General features: G+C 54.1%; 1 protein-coding gene across 1 annotated transcript in view; it reads left to right on the forward strand.

The window, feature by feature from the left end:
- CRYBG2 (crystallin beta-gamma domain containing 2) overlaps positions 1-9851 on the forward strand; it is a 30578-nt gene extending 20727 nt beyond the window's left edge. The window contains exons 12-22 of the mRNA XM_054012111.1: positions 113-239; positions 719-861; positions 1181-1307; positions 1813-1845; positions 2174-2286; positions 2889-3018; positions 3183-3322; positions 4916-5039; positions 5825-5983; positions 6997-7156; positions 7615-9851. Of these exons, the coding sequence (XP_053868086.1) occupies positions 113-239; positions 719-861; positions 1181-1307; positions 1813-1845; positions 2174-2286; positions 2889-3018; positions 3183-3322; positions 4916-5039; positions 5825-5983; positions 6997-7156; positions 7615-7703 (1345 nt within the window). The 3' untranslated portion in view covers positions 7704-9851. The remainder of the gene's footprint in view (positions 1-112; positions 240-718; positions 862-1180; positions 1308-1812; positions 1846-2173; positions 2287-2888; positions 3019-3182; positions 3323-4915; positions 5040-5824; positions 5984-6996; positions 7157-7614) is intronic.
- The last annotated feature ends 2413 nt before the right edge of the window (positions 9852-12264 follow it).

Below are 12264 nucleotides of genomic sequence, written 5' to 3' on the forward strand. Positions count from 1 at the left end.
GGGGAAAGGGGTCCCCCTAGCAATAGGAAAAGCATCTCAGTAGCCTGGGGGTGAGTGTGGGTCCAGAAGGTGCATGACGGGACTAACTGCTTGTCTGTCTCCATTCCTTCAGCTGGGTCGGCTACGAGAAGGAGGGGTTCCGGGGCCACCAGTATCTGCTGGAGGAAGGCGAATACCATGATTGGGCGCAGTGGGGAGGCTACAGCGACGAGCTGATGTCCTTACGGCTGATCCGGACGGTGAGAGGAGCTAGCGGCGGGGCCGGCAGATGGCTGGATTGTCATCTCCTTTACCCACGCCAGCCTGGGCAGGGCAGGCTCTCCCACGCTGCCCGCCCACATGCCTTAGCTGAAGTCAGAGCGCCAGGGGACTTCAGCGCCTTTAGCCAGCCCTTACCCGCTCTGAGGCCACTGTCCAGAAGGGTGCCAGTCAGTGCCAGTAGCTTTTGTGCTGTGACACCTGAGAAGACCCACCAAACTCATTACACACAGGGCACCGTCTGGTAACAACTTTCAGGCTGGATTTGAACCGGGTGAGCTAGCAGTTATCCCATTCTCCATCACCTGCAGCATCCAGCACCACTGGGGACCCAGGTTGTGTTTGTGGAGGGAGCCCGCCGTGCCCCACTGGCACCCACCGCCAAGCAGGGACACACCGGGGAGGGAGTCAGACAGACAGACAGACAGACAGACTGAGAGAGGGTTCCCCCTTCCCACAGGACTTCTCGGACCCGGCGCTGGTGCTCTACGAGGCAATGGACTTCCAGGATGGGCCCAGTGTGGAGCTAAGCGAAGCGCTGCCCGACGTGGAGCTGGCTGGCTATGGAATCACAACCCAGTCCATCCATGTGCTGAGTGGAGTGTGAGCACCCTGGGGAAGGGCGGGGTGAGGCTGGACTGTGGGGGGCGGGGACAGTGCTGTAACAGGGAACAAGGGAGACGGCTTCAGTATAGAAGAGGGAAAAGGAGTTTAGGGTCTTGGCAAATCCAGTGCTGGGTAATTTAGTGACAGGCAGGAACATTTGTGCTAAGGACTGGGGGTAGGAATCCACATGCTTCAGGGCTGTTCACCATTGGGGTCAGGAAGTAATACTCCCCCACGTGCAACCCTTGTATGATTGGCAGGGCGCATTGAGAGCCAGATGGGTGCTTAAGTCACCCTGTTCCATTTCTCTGGCCAGGTGGGTGGCCTACGAGAACACAAACTTCTCAGGCGAGCAGTACATCCTGGAGAAAGGAGTGTATCGGAACTGCGAGGACTGGGGAGCCAGTGCTGGCCGGATCTCCTCTGTGCAACCTGTCCTCCAGGTGAGGGAGCCCTGTGTCTCCCCATACACCCGCCCCCTGTGAGGGAGCCCACATCACCCCAATTGCCTGCCCCTCTGGGCAAAAGTGTCCCACCCTGCCTTGTCCTTGCCCTGTGGCCAAGGGGTGTTAAGGAAAGAAGTCCTTCAATCTATGTTCTTTGGGCTTGATTCTCTGTTGCCATCCACCTTCCTGCTGTACAGGGAGTGGCCAGTGGCAGGAGATGGTCCCAGGGCAATACTCCCAGCAAAGGGAGTATCGCCCGTCCCGTGCTCGGTGTGGGGACAGAGCTGCTCCGAATCGGGGCCCTTTGCTCTGCAGCACATCATGGGAAGCCCTCCGGGGCGTGAAGGGAGCTGGTGTGGGGCGTGTGCTCCTGGCACAGGCGGGGGGAGACGTTAATGGGGGTTGCTGAGGCCCCGTCTGAGCGCAGTGCTCACCGCTGTGGGGCGTGTGCCCCGGCTCAGGTGGGGTGAGATAGTAACCGGTGTGGCTTGTTTTCTTCCAGGTCGGGGAGCACAGTCTGCATTTTGTCTCCAGGGTAAGAGGTGGGATCCTTGGGGGCGGGGGTGTAATCTGACTCTCTGCAGTCTAGGCCTTTCTGCCGTGCCCATCCCCTGGGGTCTGGGTTCCTCTGGTAAGGGGATGTCAGTGGGAGCGGGCACTGGTTTGGTGCTGGGTTGGATGCACAAGCTTGAGCTGCTGGGAGATGCTGCCTCGCGAGGTGCCATGAGCTGCCTGCTGGAGGAGTCGCGTGTATCCCTCCCCAGGTCCCATCTCCATTAAATTCCCCCCCGGATCCCATACCCTGCTGGCCCAAGCCCAGGCCCAGGCCTGGTTCATTCAGTTTTGTTCTTTGGGTTCTCCAGATCCAGCTGTTCTCAGGTCCTGATTACCTTGGTGATCACATCTCCTTTGAGGACAATCAGGTGTCCCTGCCGGAGGCCTTCGCTCCCCAGTCCTGCAGGGTCCACGGAGGCAGGTAATGCGTCCTTCAGCCCTGCCAGAGCTGCCGCACATGCTCAGAGCCGCACGCCATATTTACTAAGCAGGGACTGCCGAGCTGGCGTCGAAACGCTGGCAGCTGCACGAACCTCCTAGAGCTCTGACGGGGTGATTGGGAAGGTGGGAGATCATGCCAGGAACGCCTGGGGGCTCTGCCCCAGCGGGCCTTTTGGGGAGTTGAAGAGTAGGGTCCTCAGTTCCAGATTTGGGTGGTTGGGCCCTTTGTGTTTGGCAAGGGGGCTGGGAAGCACATGGGCTTTTGAGGGTTGGGGTGGGGAGGATCTGGACGGGAGTTGCAGGGGACTGCCGGCTCCAAGGAGGGAAGGACGTGGGGGCTGGTAGGTTCCGGAGGAATGCAGGTATCTTGCAGGTTGGATAGAGGCGTGGCAGGGTGTGCTGGGGAAGAGGAGGGGAGGAGGGGGTGAGGTTCTCTGTGTTTGGAGGGGGCTGCAGGGGGTTCCTCTCACTGGCACTGGAGGAGGGTTTGGGAAGAGCCCTGGGAGCCTGCACCCCAGCCCCCTGCCTGCACTGAAGGCCCCTGGGGACAGAATCATGCCTGTGGGTGCATCTCACTTCCAGCTGGATTCTCTACGACGGCCGGGAGTTCGAGGGGGAACAGCACGTTCTATCGGACGGCGAGTATCCGTCGCTCACCGCCATGGGCTGCGGCTCGTCCACGGCCATCCGGTCGCTGCAGAAGGTCCCAATTGTAAGTATTTCAAATCCCAATGCTGCCTCTTCCTCCCCATTAGCAGTTTCTTGGCTTTGCCCCCAGCGCGTCTATCCGTTTGGATGCGTATCACCATGTGTATTCTCCCTGCCTACCCCATCCTGCCCCTTTGCTGCCTCCATCCCTTTCCCTTTTCCCTGCAGTTTTTCTCGGAGCCCTGGATCTTCCTGCATGGGCTGGAGTGTTTTGAAGGGAAGGAGATAGAGCTGACCAGTGAGGTGCGGAGCCTGCAGGCCGAGGGCTTCAATAACCATGTGCTGTCTGTGCGCGTAAAAGGCGGGATGTAAGTAAACAAACTTCCCCCAGCAGCACACATCAAGAATAGGGGCCGGCGTCCTCTCAGGGGCCCCCTCTGACATCCGGAAATAGCGATCCGCCTGGATAAACCAGGAAGAGTGCCCAGCAGTGACCTTCCGCCCACTGGGTGCGCATCCATCACGACCAGCAGTGCCGTACCCCACCACACGTCCTGGGTACTGCTCAGTCGTGACCCACCTCGGATCTCCATCACCCCCCTGCAGTAGGGAACGGTAGCCATCCTTCTGTGATGCCTGACACGTACCCAGGACAGTGACTGATAGTGATTCTCTTCGGAGCCGTGTCACACAGAGGGAAGTGTCCAGACGCTGAGGGAATCACTCCACACCATGCTCAGAGCCGCAGGGAAAGCCCCGCCTGCCTCCTGACGGGCTGTGACCAGTTCCTGAGCCTGGGACAGTCAGACCCAGCCTGTGCCAGAGCCCAGCCCACAGCTGACACTAGGAGCCTGGTCACAGCTGCCCCAGGCCAGCCTGGCTGGGGAAGCCTCTCCCAGGTCTCCCCTTCACAATGTGCTCAGTGCCCCCTCTATGGCTCCTCCCCAGAGACGGGCGCTGCTAAGGAACAGAACCAGGACAGACCCGTTCTGTTTGCTTCTCCCCATCTGACACAGGGCCCCGCCCCACACGTCAGCTACGCAGGTGTGTTTTGGCTCCGCCCCCATGTTGGCAGGAAGCCAGGCTGTGCAGCTTCCAGGCCGAAACAATAGGTTGACAAACACTCCCAGGTGGCTGAGCCCTGCCCCAGTTGTGGAAGAACGTGAAGGTTAAAGAATAACCTGAAACGCACAGGCCTGGCAATTTCCCCAGGTAACACCCTCTGGGTGTTAACTCAGAGCAGGCTGGCCTTGAATTAAAGATGGGATGAAATATTCTTGGAGACCCCTTTTCAGACGGGCTTAGCTCCCCGAGGCCGGGTGCTGAGAGCAGATTTGCTGCTGTCAATCCGTGCATTTAGTTATAGAAAAATAGCTCGGAAGAGGGAAGTTGAGCTTCTTGCCCCAGGTCACACACCGATCCCGTAACTGGACCAGGAGCCCTGATTTCCAATCCCCTCCTGTAGCCATTAGACCGTGCTCCCTCTAAGAGCTGGGGAGAAAACCCAGGAGTCCTGACTCCCAGTCCCTGGCTATCCCCGCTGCTACCCAATCGAGCATGCAACTACCATAGAGCTTGGTGGGGTCTCTAGGGCAGCGGTTCTCAAACTGTGGGTCGGGACCCCAGAATGGGTCGCAACTCTGTTCTAGTGGGGTCGCCAGGGCTAGCTTAGACTTTCTGGGGCCGAAGCTGAAGTCTGAGCCCCCAGTCCCCCGGCCAGAGCTGAAGCCCTTGGGCTTCGTCTTTGGCACCCTTGCTCAGGGTGGCAGGGCTCGGGCGGGCTGAGGCTTCGGCCCCCCCTCCTGGGGTGGTGCAGTAATTTCTGTTGTCAGAAGGGGGTCGTGGTGCAATGAAGTTTAAGACCCCCTGCGCTAGGGCGACACCCCTCCTGGCCTGTGCACTCCTTGGAGCATTCTTCTGCACGGGGAAGGTACCAGAACGTCTTTGCTCCCTCCCCACAGATGGGTGCTGTGTGAACACAGCAACTTCCGAGGCCGCCAGTGGCTGCTGGACTGTACGGAGATCACCAACTGGCTGACCTACAGCGGGCTTCAGCACATAGGCTCCCTCTACCCCATCCGGCAGGTGAGTGCTGGGCACCAAACTTCCCTCGCTGCTGTGTGTGCTGGAGGTAGGGAAGACCCGAGAGGGAGTCCTCTGCTCTTTCCTAGTCCACCTTCTCAACGGGGGAGGAACAGAAGTGATGCTGACAGCCATGTGTCACTACTGAGCTGACACTTTGCCAGCGGGCTGTTCCCTCTCTGTCTAGGCCAGGAGCCCAGGGGACTGAGAAGATGTGCTGAGATTACCGGGAGTGCATGAAGATGTCCTGGGATTTACTAGGAATTCACTGGGGTTTGCTGGAGATTCCTAGTTACACTCCGTGGATGGAGCTGGTAGAGGAAGGTTTGGCCCAGGGTACATCTACACTCGAGCTGGAGTAGACGGATGTGCACTAGTCTGGGGATTTGCTCAGCTGGTGCGGAGGGTCATTAGGACATCTGGAGCGGCAAGAGGAAGGGACAGGGCAATACATTTATTCTACATGGTTTATGCCATGGTCAGAACTTCATATCAACTGCAGGAACAAAACTCAGCTCTTCCTGCGCCTAAAGCCCAGCACTTTTCCCCTTGAGCTAAAAGAGGATCTCCATTAGCTGTTAGCAGTATAGAGCCTATGACACATTTTGGAGCAGTTCTGATTCAATCCAGTAGAGGGCAGTGGTGCACAGGGACACTAGCTGGCTCTTTACACTCACCTGTGAACAGACCCAAGCCATGTAACTGCTGCTCTGTACCAGAAGGAGGGTGGCCATGGTGAGCGATGCTGTGAAATGGGGCAGCAGAAGCTCATGGTTTGTCTCTTCCAGAGACGGATCTACTTCCGGATAAAAAACGCGGAGCTGCAGTTCTTCCTCTCTGTCCCAGACGACATTGAGGACATGAAAGCAGGACGCGTGGTGGTCTCGGACCTGAGTGACCAGAGCAGCTCCATCTGGTACTACGAGGAGGGGCTCATCAAAAACCAGGTTAGGCCTGGCCCGTGCGTGAGGGTGACTGGAGACTCGGAGGGAACTCATGGGGATGTCGCGAGCCCTGGATTGCATGGGTTGTAGGTGGCTTGAGACGGGCCCAAAGCAGAACCCCAGATCCACACCCCTCGTCCCAGGTTCAATCCCCGCTGATGGCCACAGTGTCCGTATGTGCATACATCCGTGAGTGGTTACCATGGCAACCTTGTTAATCTCTCAGTTCTTACCCTACCCCCAGAGCTGGAGGGATTGTTTGGGGCTGGTCCCCCTAGATCATGGCTCCCCAGGGAGGTGCATTGCAATGGACCCATGGCTCTCCTCTTGCCAGGGGAGATGTCACACCTGTGGACTCAGTTTCTGGGGTTACTCCCCAGCCCATTATGGTGTGGGGCAGCCAGCAGAGAGCAGTGTGTGCCCCTGGAAAAAGGCTCCCCCAGCACTGACATCCCCCTTCATCGGTTCTGCACTTGGTATCGCAGGGAGGAATGTCCCTGGCACTTTGCACTGGACTCTGCCTGTCCCTTACTGCGAGGGCAAGTCTGAGCTTGGAATGCCTGAGCCGGGCGTGGGACGTTGCAGAGGGGCTGACTGGTTTGTGTCAAAGTTAGACTCAGGACTCCTAGTTTGTCAGACCACTCTGTTTTATTAGCACAGCGCTCTGCTAATACATTCAGATAATGTGAGCCCCCATGCAAGATTCAAACAGTCTTATTTATACAGATAAAAGGGTGCGAACTAAACAAAGGGACAGAGAGAGCAAAATTGTAAAATTTGCATGGGGCACAATATGTATATCCTGCTTCCTTATTAACTATTATCGATCTAAGGTTAATGCTTCACCAATTGCCCTTAAGTGGGGCAATTCATTAAGCAGTTAATGTCTGCTTTCCTGCCACATGGATTGCAGCATTTCTCATTTCTACTTAAAGGTATATACAACATTCTTTAATTCATTCTATTTTTTTAATATAATTCATTTCACTTTCACATTTGGCTGTTGCTGATTTCAGGCTGCCCCCACCATGAGCCTGCAGGTGATTGGTCTGGCCGGGAAAGGCGCCAAGGTGGTGCTGTGGGCTGAGAGCCGAGTTCCCCGCCAGACCTGGAGAATCGATTCTTTCGGGCGGATCTGTAGCCAGATGTTCGAGGACATGATCCTGGATGTGAAAGGTGAGGCTTGGGCCTGCCCACTTTCTGAATTTGGGGGGCAGGGAGGGCAGTTTCCCAGGTCCTCAGATCCACTCCCAAAATCTCCGGGCTGTGGCAGAGACAGCCCTGCCCACTGGAGAGGGATCATTTGACTGCTATGAATGTTTTTGGGTGGAAAACTGTTTCTTCGAAAGGTGGGGCAGAGGGGGAAAACCTGAGGCTTTTTACTTCCCCACTGGAGACTTCTCAGAGGAGAGGCTGCATGGCCGAGTGGCAGAGCCCAAGGGGCAAAATAAGGGCACTGAGCTACCAGAGAGGCAATGACTCAGCTCCTGTAAACAGTGACTAAAAGCACTGGGTCCTAGTTGGGAGATTGGCAGGATTATGCGGAGAAGGGGGTGGAGTTGAGGGCGGGGAAGAGGGAGAGAGAAAATACTTCCTATTTTTTCCCCATCAAACTCTCCCCTCTCTCTGTGCAGGGGGCAGACTGTATGACCGAGATCACGCCATCCTCTGGGACGTGGCTGAGGAAAGACCCACGCAGATCTGGGACATACAAGTGCTCTAAGAGCTTACATTCAGGCCTGGATCCTGTTGGAGGTGCCACCAAGTGCCCCCAGCTCTTCCCATGGTCTTTCTGGGTTATCAGGGTTCCTTGCAAACTGATTCAGAGGTGCTCCTACCAGAAAGTATCCCCTGCCCTGGAATGAAGCCTGGACAGGCACGTCTCTGCAGCCTCTCCTCTGCCCGCTGGCCATTCTAGGGTTGTGACTACTCCAGTTCAACCCTTCGTCAATTCCAGGGATTGCCTGGGAGTGGAGATGGCACTGCCTGTCCTGTTTCAGCATTGAGGGGCTCATCAGGACCCACCTGAACTATAGTGAATCACCTGTGTAGTGCCATGCAGTACCCGTGTGCACACATGTTGTGAGTGCGTGCAATGGGTCATCTGGAGTCCTCAGGCTCTGAGCCAGTTCTGGTGTGACTGATTTGGGCTGTACAGCAAAGACTGAAATGCAGATTCCTGCCCTGTCATGGCTTCCTCAGCCCCTGTATTTATGTGTGCGTTGGATACGATCCTTTTTCTAACACCAGCTCTCCGGCGGGGTGCTCGGTTTGTACCACCAGTCACGCGCTAACACACTCGTTGAGTTGGTCTCTGAGATGCCGGACGTGAGACACTAGGGCGGGGGTTCTCAAACTGGGAGTCGCGACCCCTCAGGGGGTCACAAGGTTATTCCTTGGGGGGTCGCAAGCTATCAGCCTCCACCCCAAACCCCGCTTCGCCTCCAGCATTTATAATAGTGTTAAATATAAAAAACGTGTTTTTTAATTTATAAGGGGGGGGTCGCACTCATATGCTTGCTGGGTGAAAGGGGTCACCAATGCACAAGTTTGAGAACCCCTGCACTAGGGCCTTTCACACAAGGGAGGGGTCATTGCACACACAACCAGCTGCACACCTTAACAACATGGGAGCAGCCACCGCGCGCCCTCTTGTGTCCAGAGTGGCAATTGCAGGGTACATCGTTGGTTGCATTGCCAGCTAGCATCCATCGCTGGGGAGTACTTCCCAGCTGAGCATCTTAAAGCACTTTATAAACATTAATAAATTAAGCCTCACCCCCCTCTGTGGGGTTAGCAGCTCCCAGTTTACATTTGGGGCAGTTGAGTTGTACAGAGGTGAAATGTCTTCCCAAGGTCCCACAACAGACAGAGCTAGGAATAAAAATCTGCTCTCCTGCTCCCATGCTGAGCATTGACCAGTGCTTCCAGTGTGCTGTTTATGATCCTGCATGTGCTCTCCTCCCAACACTGTTTATTAGGTGTAGAGAATGTGCTCACCTTCACTAAGGCGTCCGTGTCATATGAAGCACGGAGGAGGTCTCAGATTTTGCAGAGGGTGACGCCTCTCTGTCCCATTCAATAGTTGTGGCGAAGCCCCTTGAATGACCCTGGTCTATTCAGAGAGTTAGCTGTTGCCCTGCACTTGTTTAGTTGCCATCCCAATATCAGGTGATATTGACCCGCCCTCTAGCATGTCACGTAGTAGAACCTCACAGCAGATCTCCGATGAAGCTTCGACCTCCAACCCCCAGCAGACTGCAGTGCACGCCCCTCCACCGTCATTGGAGTAGCATAGTCATTCAGCTGGTCTGCAGGTCTACACCCAAACCTGCATCAACAGCATTAGACATTGAGCCTGACCGCTGCAACCTTCACTGACTCCAACTTCAGTCTCCCTTGACCTGTGTGATTCCTGACCCAGCTGCGGAGCTGTGGCTTTCGCTGCTCAAGACTCCACTTGTATTATACAAACACACACATGAATATACATTCATGCTCCGGGCCACACAAAGCACTAGAAAAGGCCTGCAGGGCACAATCCTGCAGTAACCAGGAGAGAGATGGGCTGCATGGCGCAGGGGAGGGTCTTTTTCCCCTTTAATTTCTATGCTTGTATAAAATTTCACTTTATCTATAACAATAATACTAATACCTAGCTCTTATATAGTGCTTTTCATCTGTAGCTCTCAAAGCATTTTATAAAGGAGGTCAGTAGCAGTAGCCCCATTTTACTTTACGATCAGAAACAGAGCAGACAAACCCGGTGGAAGTGAAAGTGTTACATGCAGTCACATGAGTATGTTTCCCCCCGCCCCCAGAGGTGGGTAGAGTTTATTCTGAGGGCAATGGATGCTTGTTGAGTTAATAAATAAACGCTCGTTCTTGGGTCAGAAGAACACCGAAAAGAAAGCGGCAGCTTTTAAGACAAAGTGTAGGTCTACAATCCTGGATGGGCTGGGTTGTGGAATAATCCTCTCCTGCCCTGTTTTATTGTATTAATGCAGAATTCTCACCTCCATCATCAGCCTTATTACCACTAGAGGTGAGCGAAATCCACCCTTCCTGGCTCCTATTGGAGCCGGAGCTCTGGGCTGATCCACATCTAGACCCAGATCTGAAGTTTAGGGCTGAATTCTGCTCCAGCTACACCCATACATTTCCTGATTGCTCTCCAAGCTAACCTGTTTTAGGACATGTCTAGATGCAGAGTTGCACCAGTCTAACTAAAGATGTGATTTTTAAACTGATTTAGTTCAAAGGCTGTGTGGACACTCATTGCGTTTTAACCAGGCTTATCTTGGTTTAACTTAAATTGATCAGGGTGAGATCAAAATAAGTGACTTTCCAGCTGAAGTAAGAGTGTCTACATAGCCTTTTGAACCAGCTTCACAGTATCCGGTTAAAATGACATCTGAAGTTAAGGCACCTTTCTCATGGAGACAAAGCTTTGATGGGTAGTTTCTTTATGGCTGCTGTACTCCCTCGTGACCTCTAGAGGCCACTCTTTGTTCACTAAGCATGTTGTGCAATGATGCTGTTGATCTGGTGAGCGAAAGGAAAGAGGTGTGCACAGCACAGCGTGGGTGCAATAGGGCTGAGAAGGGAGTTTCATTTGTTAGCTGCACTATTGCTCCTGTCAGAGGCCATAGAGTCAAACACACAAAAGGGCTGGATAATTTTGTGGCCAAGGTTAGCATTTTAGTTCTGTGAGTTCAGCCAGATGGAAGCAAACTTCATGCTCCAGGGCACGAGCTGTTTGCTGCTGGGGTCAGGAAGCAATTTCTCCCCAACTGCAGTAACTGGATTGGTGCATTATTTGTTCAGTTTCGCTTCTCAGCTCTCTGTGAGCTGATGGGTGAAAACATTATCCACTGAAACATCAGTTCTTAGTCACTGCATGGGTCAGGCTCGAAAGGTCAATGACCTTGTCTGAGGCGCAGGCCCTACGAGCCAGACCCTCAGCTGGGGTAAATCAGCGTAGCTCAGTACAGCTGTGCTGTTTACACCAGTTGAAGGTCTGGCCCTAAACTCTGAGGCGTGTGGATGCACTTGAGTGAACAGCCCAGCTGAGCAGCAGAAGTCATTTCAATCCCTGAGCTGAGGAGCTAACAGGTTCCTAAAGGCCTGTTTCACTGTAGATGGGTGGCCCCATCTTGCGAGGAGCTGGGACTCTCAACAGTCAGTGAGGTGATCCTGGGTCACTGTTCAGTCCTGAGCTCATGCTAGATTTCGAGTGAGCTGCGAATTGATTTGAATAGTTTGGAAACTCAACGGAGCATCAAGTTTCTGTCAGGTGTGCGGGGCTCAGCCCATCCTCTGCAAATGCAAAGACGGCGCCCCTGCCATATGGCGGGGGCCTCTCCTAACCACACGCCATGTGCAGATACCAGGGGGATCCACATGATAGGAGGACCTAGGCAGATACAGCTTGTGCACCTAGGCAGATATAGCTTCTTGTGCACCCAAACCCTCAGCAACTAAACCAGGGGGGGAAATACTTTTAAAACGGCCATGGTTGGTGTGGGGTAAAGTTGGCTTTGATGAATGGCTTGAGAACATCACACATAACCCCCCCACACACACACACACACACACACACACTCCCAGTGTGCTGAGCCCTGGGATGAGAGCCATTGTTACACTTTGCAACCAGGAAATCCTGCCTGTTCTTTTTGCTCTATTTTTGTGGCCTGAGGCCACTCAAGCGGTGCTGCAACTTTTCACACATGCCTGCATGCAGTCTCCTTACATAGGAAATGGTATATTTAGGAGGGCAGTGGGCGTCAGCACCATCCTGTTTCAAACTAAAGATGAGCCCGTGCTGCAGACGGCTGATGGGAAGCCAGGGCTGAACTGTCCTCAGTCAGGGGTGTTTGGAGCTGGGTTTGTTTCGGGCCTACCTGTAAGGCAGGCAGCGTTCCAGGCCATGTTTCTGCAGTCCACGCTGGGATTTACGTACAAAACTTATACTGCTTTAACTAACCCACCTTGAAAAGCTCTCTTTTGGCCATGTCTAGGGGAGAAAGTTGTGCTGGTTTCCCTAAAGGGATGGGTTTAAACCAATTCGCTGAACTGGACATTAGGAAGTTTAGACTTGAAATTAGACGAAGGTTTCTAACCATTAGAGGAGTGAAGTTCTGGAACAGCTTTCCAAGGGGATCAGTGGAGGCAAAAGACGTATCTGGCTTCAAGACTAAGCTTGATAAGTTTATGGAGGGGATGGTATGATGGGATAGGGTGACCAGATGTCCTGATTTTATAGGGACAGTCCCGATCTTTGG

This window comes from Malaclemys terrapin, chromosome 22 (genome assembly GCF_027887155.1).
Source record: "Malaclemys terrapin pileata isolate rMalTer1 chromosome 22, rMalTer1.hap1, whole genome shotgun sequence".
NCBI lineage: Eukaryota > Metazoa > Chordata > Testudines > Emydidae > Malaclemys > Malaclemys terrapin.